Here is a 20,650-nt window from a genome sequence, read left to right as displayed (position 1 = left end):
CACTGCATTTTCTCTGCACATCCAAGTTGTTTCATGCGTGACAATGTGCAACTCTGTTATAACCACAGCAACCTCCAATTTGGTCTCCCTGCAACCTCTCACTCACTTCCTGTTATGTACTTTCCACTCTGCAGATGGTGTTATCTTTCTAAAATGTCGATCTGATCAGGTTATTCTCCTGATTAAAAAAAGTCCTTCCGTGACCCCCTTCGGCCCCCAAGACAACATTAAAACCTTAGCATGACTTGGGATGGAATCCAGTAATATGGCGACGTCTCTGCCTTCACCTCGGATTCTAAAGACGGCTGACAGCCATCCCCTGAGCTCTGCACTTTCTTCTGGCCTGCGGAGCGTGCAGGGTAGGGATGCGGGATGAGCCAGAACTGCTGGGAGTTACTGCTCCTGGCAGCAGCCCTGAGCCAGACCGGGTGCGGAGGAGGGGTGAGGCCTGGCTTCCGCCTGCTCTGCGCTGCCTCCCGCAGTCCCCCATGGTCCTGAGCTCTGCTTGCCCGCAACGTGAGGTGCCCGATAATGGTCCATTCCTTTCCCTGTTCCATTTCTCCACTGCCCTACTAGTATTTCCTGGGGTCCTTTCTCAGATAAGCTGGTATTCACGTCCTCATCCTCTTGCCATTACTCCACCAAGGGGCTTCTCTCCTGGAACAGGGGCTGGACCTCTGACCTCAAGAGCTCCTCCTGGGAGAACCCAAAACATGATAGGTGACTGTACAATTCATCAACACACTGGGCCACATTTTCAGAGTGAATGTGGGCATTGCTAACGATACACACTTGTCCTGGCACGAGGCAACTGGGCAAAGCAGGACATCTGGTCCCTCCTTATAAAGCCTGTTTTGATATGAACCCAGCTTACGGCTGCTGCATTTTGCTCACCTGCTGCCTCTTACCCTAATTTCATCCCTTCTGAATGAAACTAGCTGTGGTTCCTGAAATTTCCCTCACTGCACATTGTGTTTTCAAAGCTGGTCATAATACCGCCCTGCCCACGTGCTCCTCTGCAGTGTGCGCTCGTCACTGAGCCATCAAGAGGCAGAGTCAGCTTCCCCTTTCCTGGAATCTGGGCTGCAGCCCAGATCTGGCCAGTAGCAGCTAGTAAAGAGATTGTGTGTGAGCTCTGAGGCTGGGTCTTAGAGACCTCCAGCTTGCACCTTTGCTTTTTCAATGCTCCTTCAAAGAGACCAACTACCATGAAAGGAGGGAGCCCAGGCAGCCATGAGGTAGAGCCTGGGGCAAGGGCAGGGTGGTGGGGTGGAAGTGGGTGTAGGCGGTTGGCTTGGAGGGGAGAACTGCGGTCCCCCCCACTGGCTGACAGCCCCAGTGAAACTCCTGGGATGCCACGTGACTGAGGCCCCTGTGGACCATCCAGTCATTCTTAGGCCCCAGCTGAGACCACGTGAAACAGAAGAGCCTTCCAGCCAGGCCACAGGATTGTGTGAAATAATAAAGTACGGTTTAACCTGCAGAGTGTTCGGTGGGTTGCTGAACAAAACAACTGAAAAATCCCTCCTCTCCCTGCCGTCTGCTCCTCCCCGTACCTTTGCCCGGATAACTGTAACATCACTCCCATCTCAGTTTCTATGTCGCTTGCCCTGGTGTGCCTTCCCTCATTTCCTAGACGGGGTTAAGTGCCCTTCCTTCTTGCTCCCAAAGAACCCAGTATTTCCACCTTCCATTTATCCTGCCACCTGTCCTTCCCCTTCAAATTGCCTTTTCATCCTTTGCTGCTCTCTTCCAGTTAGAACCTAAGCCCCTTTAAGAAACTGTGCCTGTCTTGGACACCACTGGTGTTCCAATGACATATCCAATGCCTGGCGTGTAACAAATGATGACTACATACCAGTTCAGTTATGACTTAATAAAAATAACTAATGTTTATCACACACATACTATGGAGCAGACCCCATGCTACCTGTTAAACGTGTTATTTTGTTGAATCCTGTAAAGCAGGGACCTTTACTATTCCCGTTTTCTACACGAGGAAACAGAATGCACAAGATGTTAAGTAACTTGCCAAAGTCATACTGTCTGTAAGTGACAGAGTGAGAATGCAAACCCACGTGTAGGACTGCAAAGGCTGTTCTTAACTGCAATCCTTATATATCAGTCAGGATGGGCTAGGTTGTGCCACAGTAACAAATAGCCCAATAGTCTTGGTAGCTTAAGAAAGCAAACGTTTTTTTCTTTCTGATGCTATAGATTCGTCATAAGCTGACAGGGTTCTCTGTACACTGTGGTAACCGAGGGATCCAGTTTGATGGAGCAACCACTGTCTTGAGGTTTGTCGGGACCTCAAGGGGTCCCTTGAGAAGGACCCCAGAGGGTCTTGCATCAGCAATTAAATGTTCGAGCCCAGAAACTGCACATGTCTTTTCTATGCATCACTTTTTTGGCTGGAAATACTCAGTGAGCAGTGTAATGTCTACCAGAGTATACCACTTCACCCATGAATGAACGTAGTGGTATGTCATCTCCTGCTGTGTGAGGAGACTTTGCCAAAGTTCTGGGAAGTTTTGGAAACCCTAGAATAAGGATTTCTTAACAACAGATCATAAGATTCACACTTTAGATTATAATGGAAATCATACAGTGGCTACCAAAAGGTCTATCTTCTATCACAGTTGCTTTGATAGTCATAGTTTGGAAAAAAGCTCTGGGACCAATATGACTTACAAACTATATTAAATTCAAATGAATCAGCATTCACCTTTAATTTTACCACCCCAGACGTTGCCACTGACAAATAGCTCTGGTCAGTAAAGCAGTGATTACTCTGCATTAGTTAGTATTCAACTTCTTTCCAAGTACAGCTTCTCAAACTCATACAGAGGAATTAATACCTTTTTCCTATAGAAAAGTTATTAATTAATACCTTTAATCAATAGGTAGTTAATTAAGGTAAGGTATTTCCTACAGGTCTACTTTATTATGATTTTGTATTACTATGCTGCATGGCCAAAACACAAATAGTTATTTTGAAAAAAATAAAAAGAGGGCTCAGATTTTACTTTCTAAAAAGAAAAGTAAAATGAGTACTGCCATCCTGAAAACAGGCTATCTGTTTAATAACACAGAACGTACAATGACATGACGAGCAGCAGATACTGACATTCTTCTAAATTCTTGTCTATAATACACCCATAATGGTGCATGACATCAAGGAACCCTAAATATAATTATCCTTTTAGTTCTCACACGGCACAGGAGAACCTTCTCAGCTTTAATACTGCATTTTCCACCTTTTAAAAAAATTATTGAAAACATATGTCCTGATATAAAGTTATCGGTCATAATTCTAGTTATTATCCTAAAATGTTATATGTCACAGAAATATCCAAGTTTCCTGCTAATTGCATTGTACTCAAATTTTTAACCATGCTATTTTAAGTTTTGTCCTCTATAGACAATCATTACTTTAGTCTGATGTTTTTACAAAATGAAGATTTTCAAGAAGACTCATAAAAAGAACTTTTAAAAAAAAACAAATGTAGGTTACTGATAGCCTTTAGGTAATACCACTGAATTGGGTAACAAATGACAAAACTCTAATGGAAAACCTGATTACTTCATCCAGATCAACAGGAATTAATTACATGGGACTGAAGGAACTGATGAGTATGGTTTATAACTTTATGACTTTTTGGAAAATATACTAGCTTTAATTTTCACTTAAAAAAATCATAATCTTACGGTTTCAAGGGTTTTTAGGCTATATGTAATCTGGTCTCACTCAATCCAGAAAACTCCTCAAAGTACAGGACAAATTTCCATTTAGCTTTTGTTACATACTCTTAATCTTGGAAAGTCCACTACCTCAAAATAGTGGCCACTCATTTTTGAATAGCTTAGCTATTAGGAAGTTCTTTCTAATAGGAAACTGAAATTTTCCTCTCACTGGGCTACTTTGGTCCCACTGAGTAAGCCTCTACAAAGCCTTACCCTTCTTTCACGGAGCAGTTGTCAAATACTGAAAACAGATTCTTTCACTTCTCTTAAATCGTATCTTTTTATTGGTATAAATATCATCAGGTCTTTTGATTTTTCCTTTAGGGGTCCTTTATCTATCCAGTCTTCTTAAAAGATTAATATACATCTTATAATGAGGTGCCTAGGATCAGCTGTGACATCCCAGCTGAGGTCTGACTGTACTTCCTTGCTATGGACACAGTTCTCTTATTAAGGGAGTTCAGTACCGTATTTATTTAAAAAATCAGTCACCACATAATGTTGGCTCATATCAAACTGTCCATAAAACCAACACCCTGAGTCTTTTTCTGTGATACCAGGAGTCTTCCATCTTCTACTTACGTGCTTTTTTTTCTTTTGGTCTAAGTGCAGGAATTAAGTTTATCTCATTATATTCCACCTCATTATTTTTATCCTATATTTCTAGCCTGTCAAGATGCTTTTGAAGTGCTTTTTATCACCCAGCTTATTAAACCATCCCTCTCAGCTTTGTGTCATTTGCAAACTTAATAAAACATTCTATTTGTGTCTTTTTTTTTTGTGGTACGCGGGCCTCTCACTGTTGTGGCCTCTCCCGTTGCGGAACACAGGTTCCGGACGCGCAGGCTCAGCGGCCATGGCTCACGGGCCCAGCCGCTCTGCAGCATGTGGGATCTTCCCAGACCGGGGCACGAACCCGTGTCCCCTGCATCGGCAGGCAGCCTCTCAACCACTGTGCCACCGGGGAAGCCCCTGTTTGTGTCTTTATCCAAGGCGTTGATAGAAATGTTGGAAAAACGTGAGTAATGCAGAAGACCTGTTTCAGGCTTCCAATTGACTTAAAGATTCTCTTGAAAGATTATTAAATCTGTTGCTGAAAATCAGACATATAAAGTCTATGACATCAGTCAGCTAGTAAATGATGGACATAACTAGGTCTGGTGATATCTCTACTTTGTGAAGCTTTGCCCATTGCTAGGGATCCTGACTTCCTTCTTGGCTTGGAGGATTCAGAAACGTGGCAACTCATTCCAAAATTCTGATGTTGGTTGACAGCAATCACCGTTTTATTTCTAGAATATATTTCCTCTGTTCCCTTTAGAAGTCACACTTGTCGTTGACTAGGTACCCTTCTTTCATTCTTTTTATGTGTCCTTTTTCAAGCAGTGCTCATCAAAGAGCTCCATGTGGAGTCCTATTATTTATTTAGATCCACCTCCTTTTCCTTCTTTTATGCGATCAGTTTCTGATTAGCAGCCGACTCAGCTAACCAACATCCTGGGGGCGTGGATTGCTAGGTGTTGTCAAAACCTTACTGCTTTATACTAGATATCCTTTTGAAGTTCAATCCGTCTTTCCAGGTGGATATGTACAGAGCTGGTGAGTGCGTATTGGTTGTTTCTCACTGAAGTGTATGTCAGTTTCAGAGGGAAATTTTAGAGGGCTTCTCATCAGTCCTGCTCCTACTAAGTGGCCAAGCTTTTAAGGAACATTGGCTGGAGGAGGTGGCCAGTGATCAGCCTCGCCAGACGCCCACGTGTCCTTTGTGGTCCTCATGTGTGACTCCTTTGATTGTATTAACAGAATTTATCTTCAGAGTATCAGATCTCTTCCTCGCTTCTTCATCCTTCCGAAAGACGCGGGTGTTATCAGGAAGCAATGCCTAGCTCTTGGTGTCACACATCTGTTTCAAATGCCACCTCAACCAATGACTAGGAGGGACATTAAGCCCGTGGTTCTCAGTTGGTGGTGAATCTGCCCTTGGGGAGGACAGTTGGCAACATCTAGAGACAGCTGTGATTGTCACAACTTGGGTCGCTACTTGTATCCAGTTGGCAGAGGGCGGGGGTGGGGCACTGCTAAACACCCTACAATGCACAAGTCAACCACCACAACAAAGGATTATGTATCTGACCCCAAACTGCAGTATTGCTGCTGTTGGGAAACCTGCTTTAAGAAAATAACCTTTCTGAGCCCTGGGTCCGTTTCCTGTACGACGAGGGTAACAGTGGTCCAGGGCAGTGTCGTGAGAATTGTAGGCAGCACTCAGAACACACACCATAACGACTGGCACAGAGCCAGCATCAAAAAACGGTGATTATTTTCTTAATTATTACCAGGCATTACATTGGTTACTCCCTAAGATGTTATTAGCTTAATACCAAAAAGGTAGTTCATTTACTCCACAAATATTTTTTGGAGCACTTTCTATACGCTAGGCACTGATCTGGCTGACGCAAATAGATTAGTTAAAAGGAAAACAAGACAACACACTCCAGCTTCAGGAAGCTAACAGCCTGCAAGTAGGCACTGTGTTCCCATTTTGTAACTGAGAGAACCCAGGCCCTGCGAGGTTCAAGTAATGTACCCAAGGGTTCGACACTGATAACGGGCAGAGCCTGGATTCAAACATCACCAGCTGCTACGGACTGAGGTGTCTGTAATTTGTGTCTCCCCAAATCAATATGTTGAAATCTTAACCCCCAATGTGATGACATCCGGGGATGGATCTGGGATTAGATCGAGGGTGGAGCCCTCTTGAATGAGATTAGTGCCCCTCTAAGAAGAAACAGGAGACAGCTTGCTTCTCTCTATGTCACGTGAGGATACAATGAGAAAACGGCTGTCTGCAAACTAGAAAGTGGGCCCTCACCAGACACCCAATCTGCTGGTACCTTGATCTCGAACTTGCCAGCCTTCAGAACTGTGAGAAATAAACGTCTGTTGCTTAAGCCACCTAGTCTGAGCTAAGACACCAGCTTTGCCTGATTCCAAAGCCTACATGCTTTCTATTCCATTATTATCAGATGCCTGCTTTTAGGAAAACCAGATTGCAAGGTGTGTGAGAATGGCAGATCTCACTTCTGTGCTAATTTTTATTTATTGTCTTAGCATCATCATCCATATACCCTCTCATTCTGCAGGATATGCCTTTTGTTTCTTTTCCCTCTGCTCTTTATTAATTTAACAAATGTTTATTGAGCACTTGCTCCTCGTTAGGATACAGCGGAGCTAAGACACACTGCCTTTGTCTGCAGAGAGCTCCGGGGCTGGTGTGGATGACGGTCTCGTGTGGGACCTGCAGCATCACCTTAACTTACCCTCAGGTGCATGAGGCCATGAGGCCACCTCCATGTCGGGACTGTGGATGTCCTTACAGGTATTTGTGCTTATTTATGTACCTCGTCACGTGCACCGTTAGCTTATTTGCACGGCAAAATTTTCCTTTGGTGAACAGAAAACTCTGGGTGTAACATTCATACATCTGAAGTTCATGTTATGCTTTTAGATTTCTAGCACAGTAAATACTTAGTTATTATAGAGGATTTGCCTTTACAATGTTATTTGTTCATGATCCTGAAGGTCCACGCCTCACTGCATACTGTAATTTTGCTGAAGTGCCAATTTAATCACCTGACGTGAAATGCTGATGAACAAGCGAGTGTTACTCATAGTGAGGGAACCTGGCAATCACCCAACATTCCTGTCGAACTTGACTTTGTGAGTTTCACTGAAGAAATAAAGTCCATTGTTTCAAGTATGTTCATGGTGGATGTTACTTTAGGAATATCACAGTGCAGTGTCTTTAGGAGTATCAGTGTCATAGTGTAGGGTTGTTTTGATGGAATCATTACAACCCTGAAGGAACACTCAGAATTTCCAGTTACTCTTCACTGCACCGTGGAATGCACGTGGCGGCATCTGGGCACTCACCAACATCTCAGGGTCCATGCCCTGTGGATGCCGAAGCCTCTGTCCCGCTAAAATACTGGCGTATGTAAACAAATTATAATGGCGTCACTTGACTTTCAGCTGCATTTCTTCTGGACCTTGGCCCTTAATGACAAGTTCTTTTGATCTGTTTAACCATGGACTCTCATCAGAGAGACGCAGCTTCAAAACTACTTTACCACATACTAGTTGAGTAACTTTGGCATACTGACCATGCTCAGCTTTAGTTTCCTCCTCTGTAAAATGAGGGTAATAATCATAGGTCTTGGCTAACGGGATTGTTGTGACATTAAGTTGTCACATTTACACACTAAGACTTTTAGCACAATGCCTAAAACGGCAGGTGACCCGTGAGTCTGGGCGCTCTTTCCTTCTCCACTTCCACCCCACTGACTGAGCTATTGCCCCTCCTTCCCGCCTTTGTGCTGAGGATGCGGCCCTTTTCCGTGGGGCCTTACCTACAACTCTGTTTGCCCCCTGTCTTGCTTGGTGTCTTCCTGGTTCTAAGTCCTGGAATACTTTTTGCTCTTGGCCACTCTCTGACATGGGATGTAGGGCTTATCCCTCAACTGGTCAACCTCTGCTACCCAAATCTCCTTCTTCTGCCTTTCTCTTTCTTTCCTGAGTCAACCATCACAGAGGTTACAGCACAGTAGTCAGGAACAGAGACCCCGGTACCTGACTGCCCGGGTCCAAGTTCTGATTCCACCACTTAAATTGGTGGCCTTGGGTATGTTATGTAACCTCTTGGTGCCTCAGTTTTCTCCTTTGTAAAATGGAGATGATCACATTGACTATCTCATGGAATTGCTAGGAAGAGTAAATGAGTTCATGTATCTGAAGTGCTTAAAATGGAGCTTGGCCCATACAAAGTCCTATATAAGTGTATATTATTGTTATTTACTATTATAGGTTGGGTCCCCTGTTCCCTTCATTATCTGCTAGCTCCTCCCACCCCCATCTTTTAAAATGAGTGCTTTTAACGATTAATAACATTCTGACCACAAATTCACCTCCTCCTTGGCCAGCACATTACCCACCATCTGACTATTTCCACTTTGGGCTCACAATATACGTCCTCTTAGAAAAAAAAATTCATTGGCTTTACATTAATCATTTAAAAATGCTTAGCCAATCACATCTCTATTTAATCTAGATAGCATGAAAGTGTAGTAAAGAGAAGGGCCAGGGTGGCTCTTACATGAACAGATTCCAGATCAAGAAGCCAGGAGCAGATACTCGGCTTCATATGTGTTTTAGTCTGTCACACACCACATAACATGGGTTTCATCACCATCATTGACTTAGAGGCCTCCACCACCAGTCACAATGTATTTCAAAGGCGAATTAGTAGCTTTAGAAAATTATGTGAGCAATTTACCCCAAATTCTTACCTATAACTTTTCCTAGAAAGAGCGACTTGGGAGAATTGAATAGAGTGTCAGATGAACTTGGCAGATGGTAACTCACAGAAGGATAATGATCCAGCTGCAGGAAGAAAAAGAGAGACACTTTTAGAAGAATGTCACCATCCTGCACTGGACTCAGATCTCCCAAGGGGGATGACATCATTCTTTGAACCTCAGTTTCTGGATCTTATTTCATCACTGCTGACTGTGAAACACCAGCCTGAGAAAATGGGAAGTCCATCCATTCCTTTGCTGGGGTTACTGGAAAACAAATTGAGCTTGGTAAGTGAAGACCCTTTATGAATTGTTCTCCAGCTTATGCACATCTTCTGTGGAAAATTTACCTGCTGGATTAAGATCCTTGCTCATTTTAACAGAGTGAAACCTGCTTGATCCAATCCCTAGTATTGACCTCTGAGATAGAAAATGCTACATCTATAGCGATGGATTTTCTTTAGGGTCGTCTTACTGTACTGTTTTCTTTACCGTTTGGGTCTCTCAACTTGCACACAAATATTGATCTTCAGAATATATATATGTTCAAATATGAATATATTCATATATATGGATATGTAATTCAAATGCTGAGATTCAGGTTCATAGTTTTCTTGCTTATCAAAACGAGGGTGATTTCTCCTTCCTGCCACAGGGCAGGGACATCAGAGCCTGGAGGGGACAAAGACACCTTTGCTCTAGCAGAGCTGGCTTTTCAGAGTGGAGCTGCGTTGGCAGCAGAGGGAGGAAAAAAAATGAAGCAGACGGGTAATGCCTGTTGTAGCAATGCACATTTCTGATTACACTTCCCACGTAAAAGTGCAAGTGGTGGTGTCCCAGAATCACAGGGCTTCTCTCGTCCTTTGTGTCCCTAAGTGGCTTTTCTTGCCTTAGCTGAATTTTTACAACCCAAACATTCTGGTTGTGTTCCCCCAACTGTGAGCTCCTAGAACTTTCTGTGCTTCTGTGTACCCCCATGTGAAAAGCCTCTCTTGTAACCTTTCGTTTTTCTGAAATGAGTTTAATGCCTGCTCAGGTGAGCATATGGCAAGGTGTGGGTCGGAAGGAAACACTGCATCCCTATCTGGCAGGGCCTTCCCGTGGGAACTGCACCAGGAAGCTACTTGCTGCAGGCAGTAGCACAGACTCCAGAAACTAGATCCACTCCCGGGTCTTGGCTCCTGACTGGCCAAGATGCGCAAAGCTGCAGGAAGGAGACCTGCTTCCGGGAAGGAGAGGGTGGCTGGAAGTGCGCGGGGAGGGAGCTAAACTCACTTGTCAAGAGGAGAATGAGCTACTTTGAGGAACGATGGCTAATTATTAATGACCGCCTACACCGGAATCTTGAGACTGCTTACTAGAAACCTCGAGGTTATTGTTACTCAAGGTTAACAGTCAAGGAATCATCATGTCTCAGGAATTTGGGGAGTTTTGACCTGCAGAATGGGTACTGTAAGTTTTTTTGTGCGTGGGTGAGCATCTGGTAGCACTGCGATAAAAGTCCAAAACACATGATTAAAGCAATCAGCGGCGTGTTCGACTATAATTTTGAAAAGCTTTCTACAATTTCAAGTGCATCGTTAACAAAACACTTATTCTGGCCAGAGAGTCTTAAACATTTTACTACTTTATTGTATTTTCTCTGGAGCAAAGGCAACTATTTCTGCTGCTAAATATTAACTAGCTGCTTTGGCGCCATCTGGTGGCACACATGCATAACTGCTGCGGTCCCTCCATCCACTTCTGCCTGTTGTCAAAAGGCTTCCTGAAAGTGCCGATATTATCAAAAATTAGTAAGCTACCCTACTATGCTTCAGTGATGATCTCCCCCCTAAATACTTCTCATTTAATCTATTTCGTTAAATAACTTAAAAATGGATACAAAGAATATATGTTCATTATAGAGAAAATAATAGATTTGCAGACAAAAATTTAATGTTAATTTTTTGTCTATTCTTTTGATTTTTTTCAAAAATTGGATGGAAGCCAACTACACATATTGTTTTGCATTTGCATTTACTTTTCATTACTTAACAATGTAATAGGAGACTCCTTCTGTGTCAATACACATACAACTAAATCCCTTGCAATGAATGATGGGTATTCCATTTTATGGATATATGGTACCCAATTTATAAAAAATATCAAATTTCTCTGCTTAGACTTTTAGATTTCTTGTATCTTTGGGCCCAGGACAGTGCTGAGTACATAGCAGCTCAATAAAAGTGTGCTGACATTCGTTCCTGCAACTCTTCCAGCAGCCGACACAGGTGAAATCAGTGCTCAGAGGTGGCCTGATTCACACAACAGAATCACCCTTCTTTTCCTGAACTGTTTCTAGGGACCCAGACCGGACAGAGTTGGCTTTTGGGCACATTTTATATTATCTTTACTGAGCTCATGTAAAATAACATTCCTAGTTTGTCTCCATAGGTTACTTTCAGCTCTTCTCTTTCCTTCATATATGCAGTTGGTGACTTGAACCAAAAGCTAAACTTTACATTTATTTATACTAAATTTACTTCTTTTGTTTTAAAGCATAATAATAACAGCCTACTCAAAAGTCTTTGAATCTTGATTCTGTCATCAGTGATTCTGCCTGGTTTTGATTTATCTATAAATATCACAAACATGCCAAGTCTTCATTCGTTAATGAAGTCATTAATGAAAAAACGCTGGACAGGAATCTAAGTGGGCAATGATCTATAATTCTAATACGAATTACTTGTTCAGTTAGGAAAATCTTTTGGAACAACTGACATAGAAAATATGACAAGTGCTGAAGATACACAGGAAGGCTTTAACGTTCACAAAGATCAAACTCTCGCGTCTGCGGTAATTCTGTACTAAAAGAGGAAAGCAGGAGGAGAGCTACGAGGAAAGAAGAGTCTGGCTGACTTTTTCCTTCTCTCTCTCTCACACTCCCCCCTGCCTTGTGCTGAGGAGGAGGGAGGCAGGTGGGGTTGCGGGAACAGGGGGAGGTGGAGTGGAGGGCACTGCAGGAAAGGGAAGAGCAGCTCGGGGGCCTTGAAGACGTGGCTCCGTGAAGGACCCCGGACTCTCCGGGGTGACGAGCCACGGGATGCGGGCGCCCTCTAGAGGCTGAAAAAGGCAAGGACCTAGATTCTCCCCTCACCGCCTGGGGTGCGGGCGGCACCTGCCAGCACCTGAGCATCAGCTCAGTGATACTAATTTTGGATGTCTGGCCTCCAGAGCCATAAGATAATAAATTGGCGTTACCCTAAACTTGTGGTAAGTTGTTACAGCAGCAGTAGAAAACTAACAGAGGAAATTAAAAAAAAAAGAGCCGTGCCACCAAAACCATGGCTGAACATCACCTTCTCCCAGCTCGGTTCTCAAATAATAGCTCTAGTCCTGTTTCATTCTTCCTGCCTCCCAGACGAAGGTTGCAAAGCGGCCCGATTCCGGAATTGCCCTCGCTTTTTAGAGCACCCAATCCTGCTTTCTGGAATCCTCCCAACACAAGCCCCATCCTCTTCCCATCTCTCGCCCAGTGATATCCCCATCATGGTTCCTGGTATGTGACTCTCTTTGTGCCAGTAATCCATTCATTGCCTCCTGGCTCCAATTCACCCTTTAATATCTGCTCTATGATAAACACGAATTCCTTTAATCTCCTTTAAAATGAGCAGGATATTAAACTTTCTCAGCCCTGGAGGGAGGAAGGGGCTCCTGGAAATTTCCAGTGCTGGCTTGGGGGCGGGGAGGTAGTGGAGGTTCGGCCTAGGGTGTGAGGTCTGCCCAAGCCACAGGCCCAGAGCAGGACGCCTCCGTGAGCCTACGGCCTGGTGACCCTCCGTCTCCCCTGGAAACAAGAGCCCCTGTGCAGCCCTGCATGGCCTGCATGCTCTGAAGCCCCCTGCCCCCAGCTCCCCAGCCCCACTCACACACACGCTGGGTCCCTGCTTCCCCACCTGCACTCCAGACAGTGGCCTTGTGCTGGCCCAGAAACCCCAGACCAGTTCCAGCCCCGCCAAACCAGAACTTCTCTGCTCTCTGTGGCGGGCCACGGCTTTTCCCACGATGTCTGGAGCCCCCATGCTGGTCCTTCTGTGGGTCTCCTCCCTCAGCCCTGATGCTTCTAGCAAACTCTACAGGGTTTTCCTTACATCTTGGAGGTTTCCTTTATTGCAGTTAATTTTTGTATCAGGAGCCTAGTGAGTTCTAAGCAGTTTCTATCGAATCCTGTTCTTAATGGTTGTTTCATTCTTTTAATGGTTATACTCTCCCCCCTTCCTTCCTGTCTCAGAAGCAATGCCTTGCCAAGGCTCTTCCTCTGCTTCTGTACATTTTAGACTCTTTCCATTTGATTTCCTAGAAGCCAGTGCTCAAATGAGAATTTCTTCAGTCAGGGGTGTCAAAAAATGAAAGAAGTTGTGTAGCAAGTCCAGGCTGCAGGGCAAGCTTCCTGTCACTTAGACCTTAAGCACAGCGTATCCCATGGTATTCTGCATGTCTCTGATTATCTAGTTAATCACTTTTAAAAGTGTAAAGATGGGAGGGACCTTCAAGATGGCAGAGGAGTAAGACATGGAGATCACCTTCCTCCCCACAGATACCTCAGAAATACATCTACATGTGGAACAACTCCTACAGAACACCTACTGAATGCTGGCAGAAGACCTTAGACCTCCCAAAAGGCAAGAAATTCCCCACGTACCTGGGCAGGGCAAAAGAAAAAAGAAAAAAGAGAGACAAAAGAATATGGATGGGACCTGTACTTCCAGGAGGGAGCTGTGAAGGAGGAAAAGCTTCCACACACCAGGAAACCCCTTCACGGGTGGAGACTGCGGGTGGCGCAGGGGGAAACCTTCAGAGCCATAGAGGAGAGCGCAGCAACAGGGGTGTGGAGGGCAAAGTGGAGAGATTCCCGCACAGAGGATCAGTGCCGACCAGCACTCACCAGCCCAAGAGGCTTGTCTGCTCCCCCGCCGGGACAGGCAGGGGCTAGGAGCTGAGGTTCCGGCTTCAGTCGGATCCCAGGGAGAGGACTGGGGTTGGCTGCGTCAACACAGCTTGAAGGGGGCTAGTGCGCCACAGCTAGCCAGGAGTGAGTCCAGGAAAAAGTCTGAACCTGCCTAAGAGGCAAGAGACCATTGCTTCGGGGTGCACAAGGAGAGGGGATTCAGAGCACTGCCTAAACGAGCTCCAGTGATGGGCGCGAGCCACGGCTAAAAGCGCGGACCCCAGAGACGGGCATGAGACGCTAAGGCTGCTGCTGCCGCCACCAAGAAGCCTGTGTGCGAGCACAGGTCACTATCCACACCTCCCTCCCGGAAGCCTGTGCAGCCAGCCACTGCCAGGGTCCTGGGATCCAGGGACAACTTCCCCAGGAGAACGCACGGCGCACCTCAGGCTGGTGCAACGTCATGCCGGCCTCTGCCGCCCCAGGCTCGCCCCGCATCCGTGCCCCTCCCTCCCCCCGGCCTGAGTGAGCCAGAGCCCCCTAATCAACTGCTACCTTAACCCCGTCCTGTCTGAGCGAAGAACAGACGCCCTCAGGTGACCTACACGCAGAGGTGGGGCCAAATCCAAAGCTGAGCCCCGGGAGCTGTGCGAACAAAGAAGAGAAAGGGAAATCTCTCCCAGCAGCCTCAGGAGCAGTGGATTAAATCTCCACGATCAACTTGATGTACTCTGCATCTGTGGAATACCTGAATAGACAACGAATCAACCCAAAAGTGAGGCGGTGGACTTTGGGAGCAACTGTAGACTTGGGGTTTGCTTTCTGCATCTAATTTGTTTCTGGTTTTATATCTTAGTTTAGTATTTAGAGCTTATTATCATTGGTAGATTTGATTATTGATTTAGTTGCTCTCTTCCTTTTTTTTATACATACATAAATATTTTTCCCTTTTTCTCTTTTTCTGAGTGTGTATGTGTAAGCTTCTTTGTGTGATTTTGTCTGTATAGCTTTGCTTTTACCATTTGTACTAGGGCTCTGTCTTTTTTTTTAGTATAGTTTTAAGTGCTTGTTATCATTGGTGGATTTGTTTTTTGGTTTGGTTGCTCTCTTCTTTCTTTCTTTTTAAATTACTTTTTATTTTAAGTAATTAAAATTTTTTTTCTACTTTTATAACTTTAATTTCTTCCTTCCTTCCTTCCTTCCTTCCTTCCTTTCTTTCTTTCTTTCTTTTCCTCCCTTTTCTTCTGAGCTGTGTGGCTGACAGGGTCTTGGTGCTCCACCTGGGTGTCAGGGCTGAGCCTCTGAGGTGGGAGAGCCAAGTACAGGACATTGGTTCACCAGACACCTCCCAGCTCCATGTAATAACAAATGGCAAAAGCTCTCCCAGAGATCTCCATCTCAATGCTAAGACTCAGCTCCACTCAATGATCAGCAAGCTCCAGTGCTGAACACCCCATGCCAAACAACTAGCAAGACAGAAACACAACCCCACCCATTAGCAGAGAGGTTGCCTAAAATCATAATAAGGTCACAGACACCCCAAAACACCACAAGACGCAGTCCTGCCCACCAGAAAGACAAGATCCAGCCTCATCCACCAGAACACAGGCACCAGTCCCCTCCACCAGGAAGCCTACACAACCCACTGAACCAGCCTTACTCACTGGGCGCAGACACCAAAAACAATGGAAACTATGAACCTGCAGCCTGCAAAAAGGAGACCCCAAACACAGTAAGTTAAGCAAAATGAGAAGACAGAGAAACACACAGCAGATGAAGGAGCAAGGTAAAAACCCACCAGACCAAACAAATGAAGAGGGAATAGGCAGTCTACCTGAAAAAGATTTCAGAGTAATGATAGTAAAGATGATACAAAATCTTGGAAATATAATGGAGAAAATACAGGAAACGTTTAACAAAGACCTAGAAGAACTAAAGAGAAAATAAACAATGATGAACAACACAATAAGTGAAATTAAAAATTCTCTAGAAGGAATCAATAGAAGAATAAGAGAGGCAGAAGAACGGATAAGTGACCTGGAAGATAAAATAGTGGAAATACCTACCACAGAGCAGAATAAAGAAAAAAGAATGAAAAGAATTGAGGACAGTCCCAGAGACCTCTGGGACAACACTAAATGTACCAACATTCGAATTATAGGGGTCCCAGAAGAAGATGAGAAAAAGAAAGGGACTGGGAAAATATCTGAAGAGATTATAGTTGAAAACTTCCCTAATATGGGAAAGGAAATAGTCAATCAAGTCCAGGAAGTGCAGAGAGTCCCATACAGGATAAATCCAAGGAGAAACACTCCAAGACACAAATTAATCAAACTATCAAAAATTAACTACAAAGAAAAGATATTAAAAGCAGCGAAGGAAACGCAACAAATAACATACAAGGGAATCCCCATAAGGTTAACAGCTGATCTTGTAGCAGAAACTCTACAAGCCAGAAGGGAGCGTGAGGACATATTTAAAGTGATGAGAGGGAAAATCCTACAACCAAAATTACTCTGCCCAGCAAGGATCTCATTCCGATTCGACAGAGAAATTAAAACCTTAACAGACAAGCAAAAGCTAAGAGAATTCAGCACCACCAAACCAGCTTTACAGCAAATGCTAAAGGAACTTCTCTAGGCAGGAAACACAAGAGAAGAAAAAGACCTACAATAACAAACAGAAAACAATTAAGAAAATGGTAATAGGAACATACATATCAATAACTACATTAAATGTAAATGGATTAAATGCTCCAACCAAAAGACATAGACTGGCTGATGGATACAAAAACAAGACCCATATATATATGTATGCGGTCTACAAGAGACCCACTTCAGACCTAGGGACATGTACAGACTGAAAGTGAGGGGATGGAAAAAGATATTCCATGCAAATGGAAGTCAAAAGAAAGCTGGAGTAGCAATTCTCATATCAGACAAAATAGACTTTAAAATAAAGACTATTACAAGAGACAAAGAAGGATACTACATAACAATCAAGGGATCAATCCAAGAAGAAGATATAACAATTGTAAATATTTATGAACCCATATAGGAGCACCTCAATACATAAGGCAAATGCTAACAGCCATAAAAGGGGAAATCAACATAACACAAGAATAGTAGGGGACTTCAACACCCCACTTTCACCAATGGACAGATCATCCAAAATGAAAATAAATAACGAAACACAAGCTTTAAATGACACATTAGACAAGATGGACTTAATTGATATTTATAGGACGTTCCATCCAAAAACAACAGAATACACTTTCTTCTCAAGTGCTCATGAAACATTCTCCAGGATGGATCATATCTTGGGTCACAAATCAAGCCTTGGTTAATTTGAGAAAATTGAAATCGTATCACGTATCTTTTCCAACCACAACGCTACAAGACTAGATATCGATTACAGGAAAAAAACTGTAAAGAATACAAACAAAAGGAAGCTAAACAATACACTACTAAATAACCAAGAGGTCACTGAAGAAATCAAAGAGGATATCAAAAAATACCTAGAAACAAATGACAATGAAAACACAATGACCCAAAACCTATGGGATGCAGCAAAAGCAGTTATAAGAGGGAAGTTTACAGCAATACAATCCTACCTCAAGAAACATCTCAAATAAACAACCTAACCTTACACCTAAAGCAATTAGAGAAAGAAGAAAAAAAAAACCGCAAAGTTAGCAGAAGGAAAGAAATCATGAAGATCAGATCAGAAATAAATGAAAAAGAAATGAAGGAAACAATAACAAAGATCAATAAAACTAAAGCTGGTTATTTGAGAAATAAACACAATTGATAAACCATTAACCAGACTCATCAAGAAAAAAACAGAGAAGATGCAAACCAATAGAATTAGAAATGGAAAAGGAGAAGCAACAACTGACACTGCAGAAATACAAAGGATTATGAGAGCTTACTACAAGCAACTCTATGTCAATAAAATGTACAACCTGGAAGAAATGGACAAATTAGAAAAGGACAAACTTCTGAGACTGAACCAGGAAGAAATAGAAAATATAAACAGACCAATTACAAGCACTGAAATTGAAACTGTGATTAAAAATCTTCCAATAGGGGCTTCCCTGGTGGCACAGTGGTTGAGAGTCCGTCTGCCGATGCAGGGGACACAGGTTCGTGCCCCGGTCCGGGAGGATCCCAAATGCCGTGGAGCGGCAGGGCCCGTGAGCCATGGCCGCTGAGCCTGTGGGTCTGGAGCCTGTGCTCTGCAACGGGAGAGGCCACAATGGTGAGAGGCCCGCGTACCGCAAAAAAAAAAAAAAAAAAATCTTCCAACAAACAAAAGCCCAGGACCAGATGGCTTCACAGGTGAATTCTATCAAACATTTAGAGAAGAGCTAACACCTATCCTTCTCAAACTCTTCCAAAATATAGCAGAGGGAGGGACACTCCCAAACTCATTCTACGAGGCCACCATTATTACCCTGATACCAAAACCAGACAGGGATGTCGCAAAAAAAGATAACTACAGGCCAATATCACTGATGAACATAGATGCAAAAATCCTCAACAAAATACTAGCAAACAGAATCCAACAGCACATTAAAAGGATCATACACCATGATCAAGTGGGGTTTATCTCAGGAATGCAAGGATTCTTCAATATATGCAAATCAATCAATGTGATACACCATATTAACAAATTGAAGGATAAAAATCATATGATCATCTCAATAGATGCAGAAAAAGCTTTTGACAAAATTCAACACGCATTTATGATAAAAACCCTCCAGAGAGTAGGCATAGAGGGAACTTACCACAACATAATACAGGCAATATATGACAAACCCACAGCCAACATCATTCTCAATGGTGAAAAACTGAAACCATTTCCACCAAGATCTGGAACAAGACAAGGTTGCCCACTCTCAGCACTATTATTCAACATAGTTTTCGAAGTTTGAGCCACAGCAATCAGAGAACAAAAAGCAATAAAAGGAATCCAAATTGGAAAAGAAGTAAAACTGTCACTGTTTGCAGATGACATGATACTATACATAGAGAATCCTAAAGATGCTGCCAGAATACTAGAGCTAATCAATGAATTTGGTAAAGTAGCAGGATACAAAATTAATGCACAGAAATCTCTTGCATTCCTATACACTAAGGATGAAAAATCTGAAAGAGAAATTAAGAAAACACTCCGATTTACCGCTGCAACAAAAAGGATAAAATACCTAGAAATAAACCTACCTAAGGAGACAAAAGACCTGTAGGCAGAAAACTATAAGACACTGATGAAAGCAATTAAAGATGACACAAACAGATGGAGAAATATACCATGTTCTTGGATTGGAAGAATCAACATTGTGAAAACGACTATACTACCCAAAGCAATCTACAGATTCAGTGCAATCCCTATCAAACTACCAATGGCATTTTTCACAGAACTAGAAGAAAAAATTTCACAATTTGCATGGAAACACAAAAGACCCCGAATAGCCAAAGCAATCCTGAGAAAGAAAAATGGAGCTGGAGGATTCAGTCTCCCAGTCTTCAGACTATACTACAAAGCTATAGTAATCAAGACAGTATGGTACTGGCACAAAAACAGAAATATAGATCAATGGAACACGATAGAAAGTCCAGAGATAAACCCAGGCACATATGGTTACCTTATTTTTGATAAAGGAGGCAAGAATATAGAATGGGGAAAAGACAGCCTCTTCAATAAGTGGTAACAGGAAAACTGGACAGCTACATGTAAAAGAATGAAATTAGAACACTCCCTAAAACCATACACAGAAATAAACTCAAAATGGATTAAAGACCTAAATGGAAGGCCAGACACTATAAAACTCTTAGAGGAAAACATAGGCAGAACACTCTATGACATAAATCACAGCAAGATCCTTTTTGACCCACCTCCTAGAGAAATGGAAATAAAAACAAAAATAAATAAATGGGACCTAATGAAACTTAAAAGCTTTTTTTTGTACAGCAAAGGAAACCATAAATGAGACGAAAAGACAACCCTCAGAATGGGAGAAAATATTTGCAAATGAAGCAACTGACAAAGGATTAATCTCAAAAATTTACAAGCAGCTCACGTAGCTCAATATCAAAAAAAACAAACAACCCAGTCCAAAAATGGGCAGAAGACCTAAATAGACATTTCTCCAAAGAAGATATACAGGTTGCCAACAAACACATGAAAGGATGCTCAACATCACTAATCATTAGAGAAATGCAAATCAAAACTACAATGAGGTATCACCTCACACTAGTCAGAATAGCCATCATCAAAAAATCTACAAACAGTAAATGCTGGAGAGGGTGTGGAGAAAAGGGAACCCTCTTGCACTACTGATACAGCCACTATGGAGAACAGTATGGAGGTTCCTTAAAAAGCTAAAAATAGAACTACCATATGACCCAGCAATCCCACTACTGGGCATATACCCTGAGAAAACCATAATTCAAAAAGAGTCATGTACCTCAATGTTCATTGCAGCTCTATTTACAGTAGCCAGGACATAGAAGCAACCTAAGTGTCCATCGACAGATGAATGGATAAAGAAGATGTGGCACATATATACAATGGAATATTACACAGCCATGAAAAGAAATGCAATTGAGTTATTTGTAGTGCA

The 20,650-nt window shown here is 43.0% G+C and overlaps 1 protein-coding gene across 1 annotated transcript in view; it reads right to left on the bottom strand.

Moving 5' to 3' along the window:
* Nucleotides 1–20,650, bottom strand: part of CNTNAP2 (contactin associated protein 2) — a 2,069,520-nt gene that overhangs the window by 117,064 nt on the left and 1,931,806 nt on the right. The window contains exon 21 of the mRNA XM_065883648.1: nucleotides 9,090–9,183. Within this exon, the coding sequence (XP_065739720.1) occupies nucleotides 9,090–9,183 (94 nt within the window). The remainder of the gene's footprint in view (nucleotides 1–9,089; nucleotides 9,184–20,650) is intronic.

The sequence above is a fragment of the Phocoena phocoena genome, chromosome 9 (assembly GCF_963924675.1).
Source record: "Phocoena phocoena chromosome 9, mPhoPho1.1, whole genome shotgun sequence".
NCBI classification, from domain to species: Eukaryota; Metazoa; Chordata; class Mammalia; order Artiodactyla; family Phocoenidae; genus Phocoena; species Phocoena phocoena.
Note: the sequence above shows the minus strand (reverse complement) of the source record. Positions and strands in the feature narration are given on the sequence as shown.